The following is a 25,653-nucleotide window of genomic DNA, read 5'->3' on the forward strand; positions in this document are numbered from 1 at the left end:
TTCACTCTGTTTTAGCTCCCAGTTTGACAAGCATTCCTTCCAGACCTGGCGCCCACATGACTAACTGCTGCTATCAGACATTTCCTCTGCCCTCGATGAATTATTCTTCACTGATGTGTCTGTAAGAATGGTGAGGTTACTAAACGGTAGCTAAATGAATCAGGTGCTTATCACAACAACAGTACTGAAAACGGCTTATTGGATCAGCAGTTACCACAACAAAGTGACTTAAGAAGTGGCTGGACGTGTGCGTACCTCTCCTTTTATCTGGGTACATTCCCTTCTGTTGTAAGTACAGTGGATGTTGCTGCTTTGCAGGTGAAGATATATAAATTAAAACGGCCCCCACCCAGTGTCACAAATGAGGTGGGAATGGGCAAGCACTCCAACCTTGGACTCATTCTTGGGTGTCACCACACTGTGAGCATTTGCATGCTTGAGGAAAGGCCACTGGGTGGATGAGACTTTCTTGCACATATTTGTGAAGACACCCAGGTATCCACACAGCTCACAGGGTTCAAACCTCCCCAGACATGTCTGAGAACGGTCTTCATCTGCCGTGCATAGGCACAAGGCACCCTTCTCTGAGATGTTTGACGGGTCGCATCCACCCCTTTGAGTGCGAGGCTTTCATCCCGGCAGCTGCAAGTAGGTGCTTGAGGACGTGCCAGGCCTGGCCAGCTCTTGTGCTCGCTCAAAAGGGTTCAGACAGCAATTAACTCAAAGTGTGTCTCCTGTGCCAGAACCCATTAGGACAATCAATATTGGCTTCTGTCTTTGCATGCTTAATAAGAGCCCTGCTCCTGGACCTGAACTGCAGAAAATACCTTCAGAAATTCCCAAAGGTTTTACAGACATCAATAAATTAAGCATCCTTGCAGCACCCCTGCACAAGGTAACAGAGGGTAATTCTTTTTTTTTTTTTTTTTTTGGTTTTTCGAGACAGGGTTTCTCTGTATAGCCCTGGCTGTCCTGGCACTCACTTTGTAGACCAGGCTGGCCTCGAACTCAGAAATCCGCCTGCCTCTGCCTCCCGAGTGCTGGGATTAAAGGCGTGCGCCACCAAGCCCGGCTGAGGATAATTCTTAAGTCAAGGAGAAAGGTAGCTTGAGAGGGTAGTTGGGCAGATAAAGGACCCCACACTTTCAACATGTCACCACCCCCATACCTTAGGAGACCTCTTATAGGACTATTGTAAAACTTGAAGCATACAGTTTTAAAACCACTGATCCTTCCTTGCTTACCTTCCTTGTTTGATTGGCACTGTAGCTCATAGTGTATAGCCCTGGACCTGACCTAGCATGGGCTGGCATACCAGAGGGCCATCTCTCACTACATATTCACTTTTTTTTTTTTTTGGTTTAATCATGACTCGGGGAAGCAAGGTCCAGGGACTTTTCTCAGTCTTGACTTTCCTTAGCTCAGGTAGGAGGAGTCAAGGAGTTGTCAGTCTGAGTCAGCATAAAGGTGCTCGTAACATGCATTGATTTATTAGGTGTTTTTTGGTCTGCCTTAAGCTATGGGAGTGGAGGGGAGCTGAGGGAGGGCTTGGCACAGCTCTCCTGAACACCATATATCCTTCTTAGCTTCTGGGAGCAACAGTGAATCAGGGCACTGGGAATAACTGACTTGGGCACACTTGGTATTATGTTGCGCCTGGGGCTTTAGTCACAGAAGTGTAGAAAGAGGATTGGCCTGGAAGCTGAAGCAAGTGAGGATCCCGCACAGCTGTGTGAGGGGCTGGCTGCCTAGACATTTTTCTTTTTTCTTTCCTGATTTTATTTTTGTCGTTGTTTCTTTTCTTACTCATAATCACATTGTAATGCAAGCCAGGAACCACCCAGACATTGACCTATTGGCAGCAGCACAATAACAACGGATAACATGTACAGAGCTGAAGAGATGCAGAAAGCTAAAATAACTGTGCTCAAGGCTCCAAAGCTGACATGAGAGTGACGGAATTATAAGCACAAGGCGTGTGTGTGTGTGCATGCATGTGTGTGTGTGCATGTATGTGTGCAGGGTAGAATGATATGCATGCAGAGAGGTCAAGCCTGAGGACTCTAGCCTCAGAGAGGACTCTAGCCCAGGGAAGATGTTTAGCAGTCCTTGGGTGGACAAGGGATGTGTAGCAATACTGAAAGGCCACAGCCATCCACCTAAGTTGGGGGTCATAAAACGATACATTAATTTGTCCCTTATTGCCTCAGCCAAGAGGTTGCAAATTTAACTTTGTCAAGTTGAACATTGGTTGTTGGTGGGCGGGAGGAAGAAAAGTGTCTGCCCCATGCCTCTCACCAGTTCAATGGCGTCTTGGTGCTAAAAGGATCTGAGGCACCTTCATCCCAGCCACTGTCTGCACCACTAGCTGAACAACCCGGAAGAGAGAAGCTGACTGAGTCTGGTGAAAGCTCACCAGACTATAAGCCTTGAAGGGGTAGCAAACCGCAATTCCTTCCTGAACTTGTAGCTGTAAACAGGTGGCTCTAGCTGTCTTACTCATAGGTTAAATTCAACTCCCTTGGGCTATTTAAAAAAAATGAAGGTGTCTTTTGTAACTAGCTTATTTCTTCTGGCCTTTTTCAACTGAGAGAGGGAAGGGGGGAAGAGATAGAGCAGGGAGAGAAGGGGGAGGTGGAAAGAGGAGAGATACACTACGGCCAGAAGGATTGCACTGCTCAGTCACTTGCCCCACAGTCAGCTTCCTTAAGAGCCCTAGTGTAACGGGACATTGGACCCAAAAGTCCCCATTGGCTTCAGTAAGTATGACAAACAAATCTCATCTCTTTGTCTGTGTTTGGCCCTCATGGGATCTTGAGGCTGGCCCCAAGAGAGGAAGCAAGGACGTATTGATTGAAAAGGACTGTAAAATGTCACTCCTCAGTGAGACCTCTAGACCACACAGTAGGTGAGAATTTGGACACAACACAAACAGTATTAGAGACTAACCTTGCTCTCCCTGGAAGGGCCTGGTGGGTTCTATTGAGTTAGCACATTGAGAGTTTCACCAGAGTTAATATTTTAGCCATTATGTCGATATATTTAATGACATTTTGTCTAAGTATTGCATGACAGAGTAAAACTAATTTTAACACGGCAGATTTGTTTTTAAGTGAAGGGATGACATTAAGAATTACCTAGTACACATTGTACTCAGCCGAATAATTTAAGTTAAAAATGTGCATGTGCACACATGTGCGCGCACACACGCGCGCGCGCGCACACACACACACACACACACAAAACCGAAAAAAAGACAAGACAAAGAAATGCTTTGAGAGTCAGTTCTGACAAGTCTAAGAGTCCTTTGGGCAGTCCTGCTGCTTACAATGTGTTGGACAGGCCCATGTGGACCAGCTTGTACTGGAGCTCTTTCTTACTGTATAGTTGGTAGAAAAGATCTGCAGCCAGGTAGTTGGCACCCCAGATTCACGCCTCTAGTACTTGTAGCGTACCTTGGTTGGCAAACTCGCCTTCTCTGTCATTTCTTCCTATGTAAAATGGAGATCATAATGATGCCTTCCTAGGACACGGTCCTTGTGAGTATTTCATAATTTGCTGGTTCTGATTCATAGTCAGCACTCAGTAGATGTTATCACCAAGATGCACAATGTAAAGCCAAAGTCTTCTGGAGTCGAAAGAGATCCAACCATTTCCTAATGGCACACTGGATTCCCCAAGGATGCTTTTTTAAAAATCTTGATTTCCAACCTTCAGTGAATTGAATATGCTTGACCCAAGGAGTGGCACTGTTAGGATATGTGGCCTTGTTGGAATAGATGTGGCCCTATTGGAGGAAGTGTGTCACTGTGGGTGTCGGCTTTAAGACCCTCTTCCTAGCTGCCTGGAAGCCAGTCTTCTAGCAGGCTTAAGGTGAAGATGTAGAATTCTTAGCTCCTCCTGCACCATGCCTGCCTGGATGCTGCTGTGCTCCCACCTTGATGATAGTGGACTGGACCTCTGCAAGCCAGCCTCTATTAAATGTTGTCCTTATAAGTGTTGCCTTGTTCATGGTCTCTGTGTACAGCAGTAAGACCCCCACTGAAACACAAGCCCCTCGTGCCTTTGGTGAGTAGAGCTGATATCTCAGCTTAGGAGTCAGAAAACAAGTCTCTGCTTTAGATGGCCAGCCCCCTCCACCTGTGAGGCTACCTGGTCTCTTGGCCACTAGCCAACTCTCTGAAGACAATCAGAACGGCAAATGCTGACCAAGCTCTGTGCACTTTGGGATACCTTGCAGTATTTTGTTCTGTTTATTTCCATTCGGTTCTCACAACCATCCAATAAAGTAGATACTGTTAATGTCGGTGTTCCACCTAGGGAAACTGAGCCTGAGGGATTTGAATCCAAATCTGTGTGACAGCATATTCTGTGACTCTCTAGCCAACCCCCTTGCTTGGTTATGCAGGTGATCTCTTTAGGTCACATGTGAACAAAGAACATTCAAACATGTGCTCGTCTCACTGCACTCAGGATCAGAGCCAGGAAGACATGCTAAGTCTCCAGGGTGTTTGATGCAGTGCTGCTAGATCAGGTCCTGAGAACCACTTCTGACACGTTCTTAGATATCGTTAGTGCTGCCGGTCCAGGAGACATGCTTGAAAAATCACTGGGGTTTCAGACTCGGCTGTTAAAATGTGGGTCACTGCCTTTCAGTTTGTTCTTTGTTTCCTTGATCATTTAAATGTACAGTTAGTGTTGAACCTACTGTCTACCCCAAGGAAAGATACTGTGAGCAGCTTGAATGTCCCAGGCCTCTCTCCCCGCTTCTCCGTCTGAGCTATGTACACTGCCGTGGAATTCAGTACTGTGAATCAACACCGAGAATTGAAAATTCTAATATTGCCTATTAAGCAAACAGATCTGTAAAGTATGGTACAAAATGTGTATGAGCTGTTTACATGTAAGTTATGGATATTAATTCACCCTGTGAGTCTAGTCAAGGAAAAGTGTCAGAGACTGGAAGATGTACAAGGTCATCTACCAGCCTCTCTGAGTAATGGTTAAATCTGCATGTCGGGTTTGCAGTGAATCATTGCTGAAAGAATTCTTTTTTTTTTTTTTTTTTTTTATAGTTTTTCGAGACAGGGTTTCTCTGTATAGGCCTGGCTGTCCTGGAACTCACTTTGTAGAGTTCAGAACTCACTTTGTAGAGTTCAGGGTTTCTCTGTATAGGCCTGGCTGGCCTGGAATTCAGAAATCCGCCTGCCTCTGCCTCCCAAGTGCTGGGATTAAAGGCGTGCACCACCACGCCCAGCCAAAAGAATTCTTGATACAATACAATGAATGATAAGTATAGAAAGGTATAAACTACATATATGGGCTTAATCTTACTTTTGAAAAGTTATATATCCATGTGTATATATATAAGTATGTATACATATACAAACCATTAAAAGATCAAAAGGAAAAATACTGCTTAGTAGTTGTTTCCTGGTGAGATTATGAATAGTAATGAAAGTTACACTTGATATCATTTTCAATGTTTTAATATTATTGTTGAATTTCAATGAATAATAATAATAATTTAAGCCAATCATGATGGCAACATGCCTCTAATCCCAGCACTTGTGATGGTTATATAGTCTCAAAATGATGATGATGATGATGATGATAAATTTGTTTTATTTATTTGATTAATATTATTACTATTTAGGCAGTCACCTACCTTTATAAATATGTGTTCTGTAAAACAAGTCTGCCCAGCAAATTATGAATGTGTGAGTTGGACATGTTCTTAGAGAACTAGAAACACTTTTAAATTACTAAATATGGTCTCAAAGGATGCTGTTATGCATTTGGACCCAAAAGTGTTGAAAACCTTCCTAGGAATGGAGCAGGAAGTATAAAGCAAGGGAGCTTTGACTATGCCGGGAGGTTTTGCTGGCGAGGAGGCAGTGGGACATGTGGAGTGGGGTGGGGAATTGGTTTCTTCCCTCCAGTGAATACACCTGGCTAACAGTGCTTCTGTGAGACATCACAAAACACCACTGTAGTTACTATCACTCAGATCAAATGCACCCTCTCCAAATACATCCAGGTGCCCGGTGCATACATGCAGGTGGTAAGAAAGCTCAACATACGTAACTGGATGACGACCTGCACAGATTAAAGAGAAGGCATAGGTTGAAAGCACCAAGCCCCTTTACCATCATCAGCCTTAGGAGTATGCCCATGATCCTTGGAGTGGCCTTCAGAAATCAAGCAAATGGTACTTTTGCATATATGTGTCAGATACAGCATGAGAAAGGGGAACTGTTTCCTAAGACCTAAGCTGTGCTTTGGGGAAGTGAATGTCTGAAGTCGTGGAGGCACTGCAACTAGGGTAATGATTTTCCAGCAAAGTCAATAAATATTTTCTATGCAGCCAAGCCTTGCCTAGCTGTACAAAACAAAATTAAAAAGGGGGTTGATTTGATTTGAGTTTGCACAATGGTGAGATTGATGGAGCAACCTGAAGGAGTGGGTGGAGGAGAGCCAGTGGGCACTGCCCTGAGATGAACCTGTAGCAGACAGAGATCCACCTTACCTATGTGTCTCATGAAAGGGCCCACCACCTGCTACCATCAATTTGCAACGATGGGCCTTGTTTCTCTTAAAGACTTCATGCTAGTCGCTCAGAGGTAGAACACTTGTCTACCATGTGCTACACCCTGGGTTCAACACTTTAGAACCAGAACAAGAAAACATCAAGAGCTGGAAAAATGGCTCAGCAGTTAGAAGAGCTTCCTGTTCTTCCAAATGGCTTGAGTTTAGTTCTTGGCATCCACACAGGGCACCTGACAACAACCTATAATTCTAGAGCCAGCACCTGCATATGCATGCATGTACATAGATGCAAACAACATGCATATACGCATAGATATAAATCTCTGCCTCTCTGTCTTCTATCTTTCTATCTCTATCTCTGTGTCTGTGTGTGTGTGTGGAGAGAGAGAGAGAGAGAGAGAGAGAGAGAGAGAGAGAGAGAGAGAGAGAGAGCTCAGTGGTGGACAGTGTATTGCTCTTTCAGAGGGCCTAAGTTGAATCCCAGCCCCCACATCAAGTAGCTTAAAACCACCTGTAACTCCAGCTCCAGAGGATCCAATACCATCTTCCGACCTTGCTGAAACCTATGTATGACCACACAGTTATACACACCATTTAAAGCAGGAGAAAAAAAAAGTAAGAACAAAAACATAAACAAGGAAAAAAGGTTAGGCTGGCAGAATGAATATTTGAAAGGGACAGGCCTGCCCAGATGTGTAAAACATCTGCCTGTGTGGGAACTCACCTGTATACACTGTTGTCGTGTTGCTCAGTCAGTTCCCAGTTGTTCCAGGTCTTCTGAAGGAAACCAGCATTCTTAGCCTTTGTGTCAAGGCTCATTTTTCCTTTACTGTTGGCAACATTTCAACATTTATGTAGTGCTGTTGGTTAGCCTCGACCAGCTGCCTTCAACATCTTACCTCTGTTCGTTTAGCATTTGGTCCTGAGGAGTCTTGGTCATCTGTCTCCTGTCATATCTCGTCATATTCCTGTTCCATCAAATCCAAAAGACAAGTTTCCCAAACTCTCAGATCCTCCTCAAAAGTCGTGTGTCACGGGGAACCTTAAAATTAACACAACACATTTATTTCAATTGGAATTAAAAAAAAAAACTATTGAAAGATACTTTTGAGGATGAAATAAATTTTAAAGTGTAGCCTTGGGTTTTGCAAGATAGAGGGTGTACCATTTGGGCATAGGATATTTTGGAGTGGGCCAGCTCTGGAATAAAATTCCAGTCTGTGCCAGTGTCCCTGAGCTGGTGACATAATCTCTCTGTTCAGAACATTATGCAGTCAGAAACAAGCTATCTTAGCATTACACTCAGAAGGGGCCTGTTCTTAGTTTAATATTCTGCTGTTATCAACTTGAAATTCTGGGCCAGTGGTTCTCAGCCTTCCTAATACTGTGAACCTTTAACACAGGTCCTCGTGTTGTGATAACTCCCAACCATAAAGTTATTTCATTGCTACTTCAAACTATAATTTTGCTACTGTTATGAATCATAATGTAAATATCTGATATGTGGCCCTCAAGGTGGGTCATAACCCACAGATTAAGAACCACTGTCCTGGGTAATTACTGAATACTGGGCTTGCCAAACTAGTTCCAACCAGATATTTTTATTGGTGAATATGTTTTGTATACAAGGGCGTAAACTCATAGCCACTGCAATCAGCCATGTATTTTGACCCATAGGATGTTTTAAATATATGTATGTATGTGTACACACACACACACACACACACACTCTTATGGAACAGTTTTAGAACTACGGAAAAGTTGCAAAGGGTGGGGCTGAACATCCCATACACTTTGGGCCAGGTTTTCCATATTGTAACATCTTCCACAAATTCATCAGACATACATAACTGAAGACTTGTATTCCACTCTGTATTTGAAGTTTGCTAGTTGTCCCTGACACCCCTCTTCTGCTTCTGGATTCCATCCAGTTACCAGCTACCCTTGTCATCCATCTTGTCTCCTTAGATGCCTCTAAGTTATGATGTATGTGTGCTTGTGTGTGGATATGTATCCATGCATCCATGTAAGCTCAAAGACCATTTCATTAGAATTTGAAAGAACAGTCTCCAGGTGGGGCAGACTTTCTTTATCTTTGAGGAACTTTAACATTTTAAGGAACATTCATACAATATTTTGAGTTTGTCTCCTTGTTCTTTGTTGCTTGTTTGTCATAGTAAGATGGCCTGCTGGCTTTGGCCAATGTAGACTTCATAAGTGAATGGCTTTCATCACATCACATCAGAGGAATACTCCATGAACCACAGTTTACTATGTTGGCTGAGATCACTTGGGCAGGGTTATTTGTCAGACTGCTCCTGTATGAGGCCACATCCCTTCCAGACTACACACTCTTTAGGAGACAAGTCACTCCTGAGGAACACACTCAGACTCCTCTGCCCCCAGGCCATATCTTCATAAATCGCTTGGACTCTTGCAACACAGATAATTTGCAAAGTCCTAATTTATTATTCAGCCATGTATTATATCAGTATGGTCTTGTGGATTTTTTTTATACCTTGGGCTATAATTCAGTACTACTACATTAATGTTGCTGGTCAGAATGATCTGAAGGTGGCCTTTGGGAACTCTTATATTGGTTCCTGTGTCTCTTTGACATGCCTAAATTGTTAGTGTTGTTGAATTACCACCACCACCATCAGAGTGTGTGTGTGTGTGTGTGCATGTGCGTGCATGCACGCCACAGGCTCTTTCTTCCATGGGTTCTAGGTTACCACACTCAGGTTGGCAGGTGCCCTCAGCCACTGAGCACCTCTTCATCCACCCTTGCATTTCAGTTAGCACCACCTGTCTTTCTGGTGCTTTAAAATGTCCCAGGTCTCTTCTTATATCCTATCCGATTCTGTCTCCTCACGGAGTCCCTGCTCCCTTGTATTAAAGAACGATCAATATTGGCAGCATACTTGTGTAAGCAGTTCATTAATCAAGAAGAGTTTGGGGCCTTTATTTTTGTTTTGACAGGGTTTTTCTATATAGCCCGGGGTGGTCTGAATTCATGATCTTCCTGACTCTGCTTCCTGCATGCTGTTATTACTACATGCCCCTGTGTTAATTTAATCTTTAAAAATAGGGTCAAAGACTTATACTTAACCAGGCTGAATCGATTATATTATAGTCGATGATAATAAATAAAATGCTGAGAATAATTTTAAGGTTTTTCTTTTCTTTAAAGAAAATATTAACGAACATTTAACTATAAGAGGACTCCACAGGAAAAATCTAGATTTCTGGATCTTCTCCCTTCAAGTGCCAAAGCCCACAGTGCTCCTGCTCATTACAGCCCCCACTTTACCAGTGCTCTTTTATAATCTTTGAAAGTTTCTTAAAAAAAAAAAAAAGTCACGTTTGGTTCAAAACATATCCAAGCAAATCAGTTACTTAAATTACATAGTTTAGTCCAGGAATTTAGGCCAATTCTCACCCACTGTTCAGATTTGAGGGGACATTTTTGGTTTCCTCTGGCTCCGCCCTGTTCATCCTGATTGGATCTCACATGATGACGCCATTGCTTGCATAGGCCCTGCCTTGTCTCCCGTGGAGAGAGCTATCAGCAGGCAGTCCCAGCCTCCCTCAGCCTGTGCGCTGCTGTAATAGTCTTTGAACATTGAATCTGTCTTCAGCTTTCTTAGACCTGTTCCGTCTGGAGAGATTCCAACTTCAGGCTAACATCCTGGTTTGGGGTTCTGGAAATCTCTCTTCAGACTGGAGCCTACCGACCATTCTCCCTGGATCCTCCTCCCTTTACGGAGAAGGTCAAAAGCTCTAAAACCCTCTCTGCACAGCTGAGGCCCTGGGCTCAGTCCTTAGCGATGCAGAATCAACTACTAGTATGAGTTGCTATTTTTCTTGTCTTGCCCTTACCCCTCCCACATCACGTGTCTCCGGATTATTGGTCAATCAGTCAGTCCCAAATCATTGCAAACCTTAGAAACTTTGGGGTTCCACATTTTGTGTCTTTTCTATCTAGAAACAAATAGCTTGGATTAACGTGTGAATCATGCTTTGTGGAGCTGGAAAATGCCTCTTCCTCACTACCAATAAAGGATGTCCTTCTCGAAGATAGTGAGAGAAGTGTGAATTAGTCTTCACTGCAGCTGACTTCCTTAGACATGACAAGCCAAACACGGGCCTGTAGCATTCCCTGTGATTTGTTTGTTTGTTTGGGGGGTTTTTTTGGTTTTTTAATTAGCGATGATTTTCAGACTGTGAGTTTAGGGCTGAAACTGGGAGATGCAAAAATAGGTGCTCACTACCCACATGCTACTCTAGTTTGAGTAAGCTCATTCGTTGGCTTATTTTACTGCCTTTCACCACACCGGTGGGCTGTTGTAGCGAAAATACCTGAAGCTGGGTACTGATATGCATGTATTCACTTTCAGAGTTCAAGAGCCTGGGAAGCCTAGGATCAAGGCCCAGCCCAGAAGACAAGGGCCTGCTTCATAGGTCTGCTGTAACCTCGAGTGAGCTTTCTTACAGGAGGGGCTAAGACCAGTTATGAGATAGCTGCTCTCCTGGTCTTATCCTCCCCACTCCCTTGCCAGTACTGTTGTTTGGGGGCAGGAAGGACTCAGCATGTGAATTTGAGGAGGATCATAAATTCTATTTTTGGATGAATACTTCCTGAGAACATCATTTGCAGGGAGCAGTAACTGAGAGAGATATACTTGCGAATATATATTTAGATATTTATTATTATATTATATATTTATATATTAATTTATAATTTGACATTGCAAACGTACCAAAGGCAGAAAAAAAGGACAATATAAGATACTATGTTAAGTACCAACATGGGAGAAACACGGGGTGTTAGGCAACTAGACTGAGGGTCAAGTGAACCAGGAGAACATTCTGGAGGGAATAATAGCTTAGTTGAACTTTGAATAATAAGTGGGAGTTAGCCAGTCAAACATGCAGTGTGGGGAACTGATGCAGAGATAGCTCAGAGGTTAAGAGCCTGTGCTGTTCCTGCAGATGATGAGTTCGGTCCTCAGCCCCTGGATGAGGCGCCTCCCGGCTTCCTAGACGTTCACCTCCACAAGCACTCCCCAGACACTCTAGTGCACCCTCCACTCTGAATACATGTAATTAAAATTTAAAAGCTATTTTTAAAGGGTGTGGTGCTGAAGGGACGGCACTGTGGTTAAGGGAACGTGGTTTTCTTAGAGGACTCGGGTTCAGTTCCTAGCTTCTACGTGGCATCTACAACCTTCTGTTAACTCCAGTTCCAGAGGATCCAACACCCTCTTTAGACCTCCATGGATGTCGGACATGGACATGCTGTGTATACATACATGTAGGCAAACACATATAAAAGTAAAAGTGATTGTCTCTCTCCCCCCCCCCCCCCCGCTATCCTCCCTTGCCTTCCATTCTTCCTCTTGCTCTGCTCGGTCTGGGACCCTGATCATACACATACATACACACACACACACACACACACACACACGCTCACCAGCCCAGTAATTGTCTTTAAGAAATAAGCCCCTCAGCCAGGTTTTGGTGGCTCATGCCTTTAATCCCAGCACTTAGGAGGCAGAGGCAGGTGGATTTCTGAGTTTGAGGCCAGCCTGGTCTACAGAGTGAGCTCCAGGACAGCCAGGGCTACACAGAGAACCCCTGTCTCGAAAAACCAAAAAAAAAAAAAAAAAAAAAGAAAGAAAAGAAAAGAAAGAAAGAAACAAGTCCCTCTCTCAAAGACAATGGTATGGTATTGTGGCAAGAAATCCAACTAAGCCCAGGAGTTTGAAGCAAGCTGAAGAATCGTAGCTCCAAACACCTGCAGTATACCTGCAAACTGTAAAAATCTAGAGATGAATCCCTGGAGATAGAAAGGTGCACATGTGTGAAATCACATTTAATGGCTTTGATTTCACCTGGGAGATAGGAAGCTAGTTGCCTTGGAGTTTTATACGGACTGATTTCTCGGCTAGATTTGCAATTCTGGAGGGTTTCTCGCCTGCCAAGTGGAGAGAGGAGAACTGCACTCAAAGAGAGGGAGGGAGCTTGCGAGGGGGGCGGGGGAGAGCCATGGGCACCTCGTAGGAGGCGCTCCGAGGCCCTGTAGTTAAAGCGTGGTTATAGATGAGAAACAGTCCAGATGAGATGTGAGGCCAATCAATGCCCCTCACACAAATGGAGGGAAGACTCTACTAGTGAGTAAACAGTATTTTTATCTATGAGGATACTAAAAATGTAGCATCCAAGTAAAGGGGCGTCTCCGTCCTTTTTTAGTACTGAGATTAGACTCCTAGGCCATGACCTCTGGGCCAAACTACTGAGGACCAGCCTTCCTCCCGTCATCCCTCCCCCACCCCCGATTCCCTCCCTCCTTCCTTCTCTCTCTCCTTCCTTCTTTTATTCCAAATGGCTTTTATTGTCCATCCATAAGTGACCAAGTTTGGATCTTCCTCGGTCTGCTTTCCCCTCTGTGTCCATACTATGGACAGTGGAGAGCAGAGGAAGCCATCCTGGAGATGTGGGTGAGGGGCAGCCTGCGGTAACTGGGTGGTGGTGTTGGAGAAGCAGGAGGACCAGCGGGCATATTGTATTTACAGTTGCTCCTTTGTGTGGCTGAAGCGGTGCTCTCTGTGCCTGGAAAATAGCATGTCTGAACGAATTAATAATCTGTTTCGAACACATAATCACACGTTAGCCTTTTCTTTTGCTTTTGCTCCAACCAGTGTGAGAGACCAGAGGGCAACACAAAGGAGCTGGGGAAGGGCCGAGGAAGGGAGGTGATGAGCAGAGGGGTAGCCAGTTTATTTCTAACCATTTGCAGCTGTCAGCTTGTTTGGGGACTTTTTTTTTTTTTTTTTCTTTTTAGGCAGAGGAACAAAGTCCCGCTACACACAATTGTTTTCCTTGGCATCGTGAACAGACACTTTCTTGAGGCGCACATTGAGATAATACAAAACATCTGCTGAGAGAAATCTGCTCTCTGCAGCTGAACGAGAGCCTCGGCATCACAGAGAGCGTGGGGCTTCTGCAGATTAGAACACAGCTTTCAGGGGTGGCGGTGGGGGCGGGGGGCGGGGCAGTGTGGCTCGGTAGGGAGAGCAGGAGAGTAAACAAAGAGGAGGCGATGTATTTTCTTGAGAAACATCTGTGTTCGCTTTTTTCCCCCCAGCTGCAGTGATCCAACTGCATTCTGTCTTGCAAGAATTCTGGAAACAGTATTCTCTCAGCCCCGCTGCCAGACGCCTGTTTTCTTTACTCACGCGTGTGGGATATTGTCTGTATTCATGAGCTATTGAGAATGAGTGATTTTTATGACTTGTAAAGGGATTTTCGCATGCATACTTCCATCTCTGGACTCTGAAGACAAAAAGGACATCACAAATGCCCTCAAGTCTGTATGACAGTGTAAAGGAGAAAGGTGGACATATCCAGTTGTCACGACTGACACTCGATGGCGGTCCCTGAAGAATCCGCTAGGGTGTTAGGTTTCCTGTGTCATGCCAAGCCCCTTGGGCAGTTCTCTTGGTGTCCCCCCATCCCCATATCAATCAGCTTTTCTGAGAAGTCTTTGTCCTTTGGAAAGGGCAGCCACACCTGTCCTGGTTCACTTGATAACATCTCACCATCTCAGCTGTGACAAGGAAGAGCCATCATTATAATGATAGGACGGTCTAGCCCCGTTCACTGTGTGGTGTCTTCCGTATGTCTGCATGCACGGGGCTTCAGCTGTGCATTTCACTGTCACCATTCTTCAGCTACAGATGTTGACTGGGCCTCCTAGAAGTTCATATAGCAAACCAGCCCCAGGGTGGGCAGCATGGAAGTCCCAGAGCCAGCACCCGACTCCGGTATGATCAGCGCCAAAGCTGATCATACCAGTACCCTTAGCCCTGGCACGTAGGTTTGGAGAGGTCAGAGCCACGTTACCTTTGCCACGTTCATTTTCTAGCGAATTTGTTTCTCTGATCCTGCCAGTTGGATGGAAGACAAGGGGGCCCTGAGAACTCCATAAAGCCTCCCACCAGGGTGAAAAGAGACACAGCCTCCAGCGGTTGCAAACTCGGGTTTAGACCCCTTTCATCACGGGCACTAGAAGCTCTCTCAGCCCTGAGTTGGCTCTCTCCCTTTCTAAGCTTTGATGTCAGTGTCAGCTGGTGACAGAGGAGCTCTACTTAGGCTCTTACTCTGAAAGGAATCTAAGCAGCTATTTCAGACCCATCCTGCCCAGGCTCTAGGCTAAGCAGTAGGGAGCCATCTATGAGAGCGACTGACACAGCCCTGTCCTTATGCAGGGCATAGTCCCAAAGCAGAATGCCTAATAGCCTTACCTCCAGAGCCCAGGCTTCAGCCCAGGACTGATTACAAGCCAGAGTCTCATTCCCGAGTGTTGGCTTCTCTCTGGAGGGGAAGGAATGAAGGCTCACAGCTCAGAGACTGCCCCTTGGGTCCTGTCCATTGTTAACCTTCTGTCTTCCCTGGAATGTTCTCTCTCTCTCTCTCTCTCTCTCTCTCTCTCTCTCTCTCTCTTTCTCCTCCCTCTCTCTCTATATATCTCTCTCATTTATAACAGAATAAGCGGAGTCACACAAGCCACCCAGACAAATCGTTTTTTCTTTAGATGTGTCTGAAAAGGAAATAGTCACGGCCATTTGAGGGTTTAGTAGAAGGGAGAAAGAAGGAAAGGAAAAGCAAGCAAGAAAAAAAAAATGGGTTAGAGCTCAGAAATCACTGGAATTTTTATTTCATTTTCTTTGGGAGAAAGGAGATTTACTAAGTCAGAGATGAAAGGCAAATCTGCAACACACAGACACACACACACCCCAAGAAGTTCTCTTCTGTGCCAGGTTTAGCTCTCTCGCCAAATGTGGCCTGAAGATCAGAACGCTGTGGTTAGACAATTCATAAACTCAGCAAGGCTTCTGTCAGATGCTGGCTCTTGACAGAGCACCAAGACCTCGGGAGCAGCCAGGGCTGAGGAGCTGTCTCGTCAGCACCCAGCCCGCAGACTCACCTCACTCTTACCCCAATTCCCTGGCCTGCCTCCTTCCCAGCCTGGAACAAGTCCCTGCTGGAACTTCATGAGTGAGTGCCTTGGATCCTGACCTCTGCCCAGGCATGCTGGAATCTGAGCTCATCCCAGCCCATACGTATGAACCTACTGTGGGTTCAGTAATTCTGCTTCACTACGGGCCCATTTGTAAAGAGCAAGCCACGTGACTCGAGGGCATAAAGGGCATGAAGTCCTTTTTCTGCCTGTCACTTCTTTGTAGGTCGCTCCTCAGGGTATGTGTTCTTCTTGGAATCTTAATTTTTTTTTTCCCAGCTTTGATCTAAGAGCCACAGGATGTGAGGTAGCCTGGGTAGGATGAAGGAAAGGCATACTGTTCAGACTAAGTTATCAACTGTCAATCACTCTGAGACCTGCTGGTCAAAGGTGACTTTCTACTTCAATTGTTGTCTGCCAGGTTGATTGTCATGCACTTGTCTGCATTGTCATAAAACTAGTCAAAGTTTAACTCCAAGCACCTATGAAATCCAGTCGACACAGTGGAGGCTGCCGGTTAACACTGTCCTGAGACAGACGTGCAGTCTGCCGCAGTGGAAGCTGCTGGTTGATACTGACCTGCATAACTTTCTGACTAGTGCAATGACTGAAGCTTATCATTCCCCACCTGGAAACCTAGATCGAACAACTGAGTTAATGATTAAAGAAGAGGAGTTTCACAATCCTCCTTCCTACCTACAGGCTGGATAAGTGGTCTTTACAGAGTTATCCTCCCTTCTTTCAGAAGCGGTGAGCAGCATCCTGTGTCGAGACTATCCCAAGACTGTCAAAAGCTCTCATCTCCGCTGTGAGCTTTCCCTCTTGCCCAGCCAGGAGGTGCTGGGTTCCCGTATTACTGAAATGAGACTGCTGTCCTTTCTCCATCAATATCGATTGATAATATATTCTCTCCTCCAATGGTCCCAGGCAATTTTTTAAAAGTAGAACTAAAGTGTGAAAGGTTGCCTCTGTTCGTAGAACTTATCCCAATGCAAGGCATACACATCAAAAGCTTATGGAAGGGGCAGGTGAGATGGCTCAGTAGTTAAGAGCACTGGCTATTCTTCCAGAGGTCCCGAGTTCAATTCCCAGAAACCACATGGTGGCTCACAACCATCAGTAATGGGATCTGATGCCCTCTTCTGGTGTGTCTGAAGACAGCTACAGTATGTATTCATATAAATAAAATAAGTAAATCTTAAAAAAGAAAAGCTTATGGAAAATCTGCAAGGTAGACTGTAATGTGGTGCTTAGTTGAGAAGCCATCACTCACAGTTCTTCCGGCTTCTGCATGGATATGTTGACAGCACGATGTCCTTCCTGAAAATAGACAGGCAGGAAGAATTCTGTCTCAAGTCCGTTACGGAGTACAAACAGCCAGCTATACAGAAACAGTTCACAAGCTGTTCTTACTGCCAGAAGTCAGCAGTGAAAATCTTCATATGTGTATGTATTTAATCCTGCCAGCCATGTCTGTAACTGAAGCTAGTATTAATACATCCTTGTGTGTCTAGATGAGGTAGGTGAAGTTTAAAGCAGCTAGGCACTTGTGTATGGCGACATTGTGACTAGTTGCCAAGACTGGAAATGACACTTGAAGGATCAGGTAACCAACTATAGACTTTTTGCCGTGTATATTCTAAGATTGTCACCATGCTTCAACATACTGTAAGCCTGTGAAGATGGCTTTTAGCATAAGACACACAAGGAGCAGCTTGACTCTGGTCCTAACAGGAGTAGTGATGCCCTGCAGACCACAAGGACTGTTCTCTGTCAACCCCAGCCACACTCTGTCGCCTTCTGTGGAGGCTGACATTGTTGCTAAGCATTGTCCATTTGATAATCTGGTAGCTTTCATTCTTCCTGCTGCTGAAATGAAAAATATGTATTATTTACATATATATATATATTTACACATATGTTACATAAATATATGTAAATATATGTTACATAATATATACATATATGTGATATAGGTTCTCTCTCTCTCTCTCAAGCAGACATTTTTTTCTAGGTCTTTCTGAAAGTGACATAAGAGAAGTGAAAAGTTTTGTCATAGTATCAGCGCCCTGTTACTATGTAGCATCCAGTAACAGGAGGAGATTATAGGCTCTGAAACCAAATATCTATGTCTTTCTTAGGTATGTGGCTTGGAGTAGATACTTTGCTGGGTGAAGATCCTGATAAATGAGTTTAAAAGCTAAGACGATGATGATGATGATGATGATGATGATGATGATGATGATGATGCTCAGGGTATCACTGGAATTAAATGGTATCATAGATGTGCATATCTATCAAGTCCCACTCAGACTTTCCTTCCCTTTGGCTGTTTAATGAATACTTAAGGTATACAAGATGCAAACTTTCAGAGTCATATGAGCCCTTGACAGCTGAGACCATCTCTTCTTTTTCATTTCCACTGCTGAGGAACGCTTATTTAAAACCTGTGCACTAACCTGACCGTCTAAAAGACAGAAGAAAGAGCAATGGGCCAGCATAATGCCCAAGCTACCCAATGGCTCTAAAACCATTATAATCAAATTTGGCTTTCCCAAATCTCTACGATTTTTGTATTCTCAGTCATCTTAGCTTGAACTGTTTATCTATTCTGCTTTTTTAAAAAATAAGTTACATGAAAGAAAAGAAATGGTAGAAGTCTGGCCTGACATTGCAGCCAAAACCAAGAGAGTCTGAGACTGGGGTCCTACCTGCTGGACTCAGGTTAGCATCCTTGTGGATTGTCTAGGACCAGACTCTACTTCTGAACTTAGCATGTGGGGTGTGGGGACTGAGTTGTATGGGCAAGAAGAATGTCACATTCAGAATCCACTTTATCCTCTGACAGCTGATGTGGACCTCCCTCCAGACTAGATCGAGAGGAATGAAAGGGTGAAGACACTGGAGAAAGTCACAGATAAGACAGAACTTGTTGCTGCAGGGCTGCAGACTGCCCTGCCTCAGCGTTGCAGGGCCTCAGCGCCCTGGGTGCACCAAGCTTTGGAATCAGACTAAGGAGGTCCAGATCCTTCTCCTGCTTGTCCACTAGGTCATGTTGGGAAGCTGCTTGTGTTTGTTTATTCATCTTTGAAATAAAGATGATAACATAGGCCTGTTGTACAGTCTGCTAGTCCACTTGAGAGTGTGTGGCATTGCCTCTAAAACACAGTAAGGACTCCACCCTCATGCTTCACGCCAAGGCCATAGTCTTCAGGCCTGGGCAGGAAAAGTGCTTTTCTTCACGTTAGCAGCTAAGTATTGGGTACCTGACGTGTTTCTCCAGGAACAGCACATCTGATGCTGTGGATTTATTGTTGTTGTTGTTGTGGTTGTGGTTGTGGTTGTTGTTTTGTATTATCTTCCTGCCTTTCTCTCTATCGCCCTTCATTTGCTTGTTTGTGACCCTGTACTATTAAAGAGTAACTTTCAAATACTTCATTATGCTGAGCAGTTGAGTGGTTTCTCTAACCCAGGCCCAAAGGCTGGTCAAACTGCAAAGGTACCTGTACTTTGAATTTTAGATTTTTGGCTGATTTATTTGAAATCCCAGCTCTGCTGTGTAAAACTGTAGCCTATGATTCAGGCCTCTGTATTACTCATCTGTGATATGGGAATAATAAAACTACACTTCACAGCCAACCTCCTGTGTTCACTTATCTTAGAGGGAGTCTAGTCACATATGTAGGACACTCACACTATTTGGAAGATTGTAAATCCTCTTTCAACATTTATGGGTGCTCCAATAGCCCCTTTTCACCAGGGAAAGCCCAAAACCGAAATGGCTGCCCCCCACCCCGACCCTGTCTTTTTACGAGTTTACATCCTGCCTAGATCCCAGAGTCCATTGCCCCGCTGTTCAGCCACTATGCTGCGCCCACATTCTCCCTGGGTCTGTTGGGTGTGTTGGCTTTAACTTTTGGGAAAAGCTGCTGTCCGTGCAGGAACCTGAAGAGACAGATCCCATCACAGCCAACCATCAGGAACAGTTCAGATCTCCTGTTCTGACCTGGAGAGGAGAGGGTACTAGGAGATCCCCATACCAAAACAGCTCACAGCAGATAGCTGCCCTAGGTCCCTGTGCAGGTACGAACAGCAAAACCCCAGGTTTCGGAGGAACTGGGGCATCCCCACAACACCACTCTACAGTGATCCAGAAGTAAGTGGTGGATATGTCTTTTCTGGACAAGCAAATGTTCCTTTTAACCGTGGCTGGATACTGCTGACCTTTTTGTGCAGAGAGATAAGGCCAGCCACATTTATGAGCTAACGCTATGTTCTCGACACTATAGGAAGATCTTATACATTGTGATACCCTCTCCACTCTGCAAGGAAAGCCTTGCTCTGACCCCTACCTGACAGCTGAGAGACCAGTTTAAATAACTGGCCCTGGTCATAGAGCAGGGGAAGGGGCAAACAGGAATTCAAACAAAGACTGTTTAATTTTGAAATCCATTACAACTGACTTCCGATTAAAGGCAGGGTAAATAGCAAGAGTATTAAGTAGCTTTTCAGAGGAAGAGGGGAAGTGGATTTGCTGTTTCAAGCCAGCTGGAAACTGTGGCCACCAGAGTGGAGATCTGAGTGACTCTTCCAGACACCTGCCCTCTCTCTGTCATGAAAACATAGCCCTCGACACATACCTGCCTCAAAGAGATGGAACAGAATGAGTGGTGTGCGTGAGTCTGAGTTTGCCCACCTTGGGGGCAGCACCTTGGGAAAAGCTCTCAATCAAACTTTGCAAAGGGGAAGCTTTGTGGGCTGAGTCTAATGTAGAGAGATGTTTTGTCTTAGCAGCAGGAATTCTTCCAAAACCTCAAAATAATTGTTAACCTTTTAAAAAGGTTTCCACAAAACTCCAAATTTCTGAGGTTACCTTGAGAAATCCTAAGTTCTGATAACCCTGAGCCTGCATGCCCCTCTGGCCACTGCTGTCTGGGGTCTAGCCACTGCCCACTTGAGCCTGGATCTGTCCTGTGAGGTAAGGAGTGCTAGTCCCACCACAGCATTCTCCTGCCACCGTGTTCCGTCTTCCAGAGGTGAGAGGCAAAGGTCCTTTTTAGTGGTTTCACGCCTATTTGTTTTTTTTTTCCTCTAGGCGTCCCCTTCCCAAAGAACTTCCTCCAGATCTGCAAGAAGATCCTGTGCCGCCTCTTTCGGGTCTTCGTCCATGTCTACATTCATCACTTTGACCGCGTCATTGTGATGGGCGCAGAGGCTCACGTCAACACCTGCTACAAACACTTCTATTACTTCGTCACAGAGATGAACCTCATAGACCGCAAGGAGCTGGAGCCCTTGGTAAGTGACTCTGCAGTGTGTCGCCATGCAGTGAGAACTACAGCATATCCCCTCCAGCCGTTAGCTGGGGGAAGGAGGGAGCTGCAGAAATGGATGGGGTTCAGCGGTCAGCAAAGGTCCACTGCAGCCAGATAAGTGTCTTAAGGTGCGCTCCAGGAGGTGACATAATATGGTGACACTATTCCGATATAATGGTTTGGGCCAGGGAAGCTACCTTTAATGCTCAACCCTAAATCATTTTTAAAATGTCTTAGAAGCACTTTTTTGATCTATCACTATTAGTCGGTGATGGTCAGAAACATTTATTTCCTTAGTAAATGAGCATTTTGCACCCACTGTATGTGGGCTGCTGGGCACACAAAGCTAAATTAAATGTCTTATGACACAGAGGAAAGTAAGCCCCAAGAAAGAGTTTCATGTCGTGGGACTTTACTCTTCATAGTTGAATCCCCTGGGGTGAAGCTGTCATGGGTATATCAGAGTCTGGAATATTTAAGATTAAGCTCTAGCTTTATTAAATGGATAAGTAGAGTCTGGTTTTATTTTATTATTTTTAAAAGAGATTAATTCATTTTTACTTTAGGAGTGTGTGTGGTCTGCCTGCAAGTATTTTTCTATGCCTTGGGCATACAGTGCCTATTGAGGCCAGAAGAGCCCAGGAACTGGAGTTACAGATGGTTGTGAGCCACCATGTTGGTGTTGGGAATAATAGGTGCTCTTAACCACTGTGCTATCCCTCCATCCCCTGCGTTTATTTTCATTATAAGTCCCTTTTACTGTTGGCTTTAGTATGTGCTTGGGAAATCAAGGACCCTCTGAACCTCCAGTTCACGTTAGTAAGGATGCTTGCCTTGCAGTCACATCCAGGGACACTAATGGTGCCTTTCTACCCAGGACAATAAATGCTCGGCTTTATATTAAAGTCATGATTTTTTTTTCCCTTGAAAGAGTTAATAGTTTTGCTAAAGATAGTTGGCAAAGTAAGTTTCATCCAAGTGTTCTTGAGTAGTGACCAAAATACAGAGCCGGGATGTCTGCTCGACTCTTTACCCTTCTTTCTTTGACGGTACATTTGAAATCGTGTTTTATCATTTGGGTATGTGACGTCAACAGCTCACATGACCTACCACAGAAAAGACACTGTCATAGTTACATCCCCACGATAAGAGCTAAACCCAGCTAGATGGAGAAATAACAGACCAGGAAGAAACTAGAAGGAGCTGAGAAGCAGGCACAGGGTAGACTCACTCACTGGCTTGAGGCACACAGGCTATTTTAGCTGTTACCTTGCCTTGTAGTCTTTGATCGAATAGGTGGTTGGCTGAGGGCTCTGGATTGGCTGGGTCATAGTGGCTGTGTGTGAACAACTCTTAAGTAAACAGCTTGCCCCACCTCAGGTATCAACTAGCTGGTGGAGGGTAGGATAGGAGGGGTGGCGTTTCCCTCCCAGGGTCAGCAAGTTCCCAAGTATTAAGGAAACAAAATGAATATTTGTGTGTGTGTGTGTGTGTGTGTGTGTGTGTGTGTGTGTTTGTGTGACATTAGTTATATACATGCTGTATCTATTGAAAAAGATGTTGGTGAACTGATATTACCTTTAGGAGTTTAGTTCATGGTCTACAATTACACTGTAGGATACACACCAGTTTACTTTGCATACAGTTGACATGTCTCTCACATTGCTGGTTAAAGAATAGGTGGTTGGGGCTGGAGAGATGGCTCAGTGGTTAAGAGCACTGACTGCTCTTCCAGAAGTCTTGAGTTCAATTCCCAGCAACCACATGGTGGCTCACAACCATCTGTAATGAGATCTGATGCCCTCTTCTGGTGTGTCTGAAGACAGTGACAGTGTACTCATATAAATAATAAATTAAAAAAATAATAATAGGTGGTCTTCTTCATTTTCTTCCACACTGGGTTCCTAGAAAGCTTTTGGGGGCTGTTGCCAAGTTGTCGCTGAACCTCATCGCAGGACTCAAATGGAAAGAGACTGAAAGGCGCCGGTGGTGGGTTTGCTAGTTTTTTCAGTTCTGTATAAAGTCGGCTGCGTGTAAATAACCACTGCAAGAGTAAAAGGTTGTACAAACAACTCCGGGGCGTTTAAATACTGGAAACAGTTGATAAAGCTAATCTCAGAAAATGTCAAGGACACTGGAAAGAGATGACGGGAAAGAACTGCTGCTAAGCCACGGAGTCCAGTTCCCATCCAGAGCCAGGCCCAGGTCGACGGGAACAAGGTCCCCAGGGCCACCAGAAGGATGAGCTCTGCCTGCCACTCACACTTTCCATTTTGCTGAGTTAACACATAAGCAAGATGGATAGGGCTGATGTCAAGTTGTCCTTTGTGCACAGAGGCAGAAAGGCTATTGTGGGGCAAAGCTGAGGGTGAATCAACAAGGAGAGAAGGCCTTTCTTTGCTATCAAGAACCTCTCAGTTGTCTTGATAGTGTGTTGAGGAAAGGCCCCAGGAGCTGGAGCGTCTGGTAGTGCCAGGAGTCGCTTTGCGGTCCCAACCTCACAACCAGGCCCCGAACAAGCCAGTGTCCTACGATGAGCTTCTCTGGGGCCTGGGAGGAAAACTGTGATTTTTATCCTAACTGGGAATTGTTAACTGTGGAATTGTTAACGGTATTTGGTTTTCCCCCCTCAAAGTTTGTATTTCTTCAACTTAAACTTGTTTTTGTCCCACATTTACATTTTGTTAACTTTAGTGACAGGAAAGTTAATTGTCATAAGTGGTAGTAGTAAGTATAAAATTATGCGTTTGCTTGTTTATACAAACTCAAGCCTGTAAATCTCAGGATTAGACACAGTGAGTGTTTCTGAGTTAATGATTCTATGATGGCCAAGCATGATGGTACATGACTGTTACCACAATACTCTGGGATAACACTCAGAAGGACTGCTGCGATTCTGGGTCTAACTTACCTACACATTTCCGGGCCAGTCAGGGCTCCAGAGAGAGACCCTGTCTCAAAAACAGCAACAATAGGGGCTGGAAAGATGGCTCGGGGGTTCAGAGCCCCCAAACCTCACAAGGGTAGGAGACTCAGTATCACCACAGGCAGCATAAGACTCAACCCCAAGACTCAAACCCCAAACTTTCACTTAACGTGAACAAGACACTTGGTTTTCCAAGTCATTGGTTTCCTTACTCACAGAATATGGAACCATAAAAACTAAATAGACTAGGCACACATTAAGTGCTTAAGAAATGTTAGCTATTAACTCAGAAAATTAATTTACAGTAGTTAGCACTCAATAAACAGCCCTACTTTTCCCTTCCCTGGCTTGCAGGGCCTTTCATGCATCCTAGTGATTCCTTAGGTCGCCTCAGAGCAAACATAGTTGATTGATTTGTATCTGTCTCTCCTGGTGTTGTCAGTTCTATGAGGAGGACGTAAGATGTATGCCTGAATTGTCCCTGTGCTTGGTACATGATAAACACTTCATTTTTTTTTTTAATTTGGAAGAATAGTTTAAGTATGATATACCTGTGTTCAAAATGATTCCACATAGTCATTCCTCCTTGGTATCATCCTAATTTCAGAATTGCAATTTAGCCATTCATTCTGACCAATTTATGATAGAGATTAAAAGCAAATTAAGATGCAGAGCAGTGAAGGGATATGTTTAAACTTTAGACATGACAGTTTAAGATGGGGCTACAACACCTAGCCATTCTCTGTCCCAGGTTACAAATTGATTCAGCAAGGAACTGTTGAATGTTGTCATACTGCCTTGGTGTCCTAGCAAGGCAGACACAGGTAGCCAGCCCTCTCCATCTTAGCTCCCGTGTTCTAGACAAAAGCCTTGGTCTCCAGTGACCCGGGACAACCATCCATCCTGCCAGGCTTCTGAGTAGGAAATCAATTTGGCATTCAGACACTGACTGGGAAGAAGTCACCTTGCCAACCCAGTGAAGACCAGCAGCCTGGAAACCCAGAGAAACATGTCATTCTGCTCGCTCTCCAGCAGGGAGAAGGAGGCTAGCAGGATGACAAGATAATCCATCTTTCATGCGCGTGCAACTGCTGAAGAGGACCAAATTCAAGCAAGTTCACACTTGGAGGAAAGGATGCCCAAACGGATTGCTGGTAACTGGAAAATGGACTGGACCCTGATTGAATAAGGAGATTGCTGTCGGCCCTGGCTGCCTGGGAGTCAGCTGACAGAATGGATCTAATCAGAATTATCGTTGGCAAGCGCAAACAGCAAGTGCTGTGTTTTGAGAGCCTTTCACGAAAAACAAAAGCAAAGGCAGAGAGGGCTGTTGGCGCTGCCTGAGCTGTGAGCGAACAGCTGATGGGGCTACTGTAAGAGACTGAAGCAGGACTAGAAGGAACTAGTCCATTCTACTGTGTTGGCTGACCCCTGAATGACCTGGCTCAAGGCCTCTCACCAGGACTCATTTCCTATCTCTAACTGTAAAGAGCATCCTGTGGGGGTGCAGGCTCTAGTAGCAGAGGTTACGCCAGGTGCTGGGGTCAAGAGATCTTCTAAGACAGGAGGGTTGTCCACACACCGTCTGCATCATAATCTCCTCAGGGTGGTATTTTGAAACACCCATATATGAGCCTGACCCTGGCTGCATGGATCACAGTTGTTGAAATTAGAATTTAATTCCAATCTGTCTCATTTCTGACTCCATTGTATAGAGAAGTCAGCTGAAGAGTCTTGCTAAAGCACAAATACTGACTCTGTGGGTCTGACAGAATGGAACAGGAGAATGCCCACGTGGAGTTTGCGGGACAGCTTGGTACAAGTTGGTTTTCTCATTC

The 25,653-nt window shown here is 44.8% G+C and overlaps 1 protein-coding gene across 3 annotated transcripts in view; it reads left to right on the top strand.

Annotated features, from left to right (window-relative positions):
• Window positions 1–25,653, top strand: part of Mob3b (MOB kinase activator 3B) — a 195,081-nt gene that overhangs the window by 135,701 nt on the left and 33,727 nt on the right. For all 3 annotated transcript variants that reach the window (XM_021159739.3, XM_021159740.3, XM_029476413.2), the window contains exon 3: window positions 20,670–20,872. In XM_021159739.3, coding sequence (XP_021015398.1) covers window positions 20,670–20,872 — 203 coding nt within the window. The remainder of the gene's footprint in view (window positions 1–20,669; window positions 20,873–25,653) is intronic.

The sequence above is a fragment of the Mus caroli genome, unplaced genomic scaffold (genome assembly GCF_978045245.1).
Source record: "Mus caroli unplaced genomic scaffold, Mus_caroli_1 scaffold_6, whole genome shotgun sequence".
In the NCBI taxonomy this organism is placed as follows: domain Eukaryota; kingdom Metazoa; phylum Chordata; class Mammalia; order Rodentia; family Muridae; genus Mus; species Mus caroli.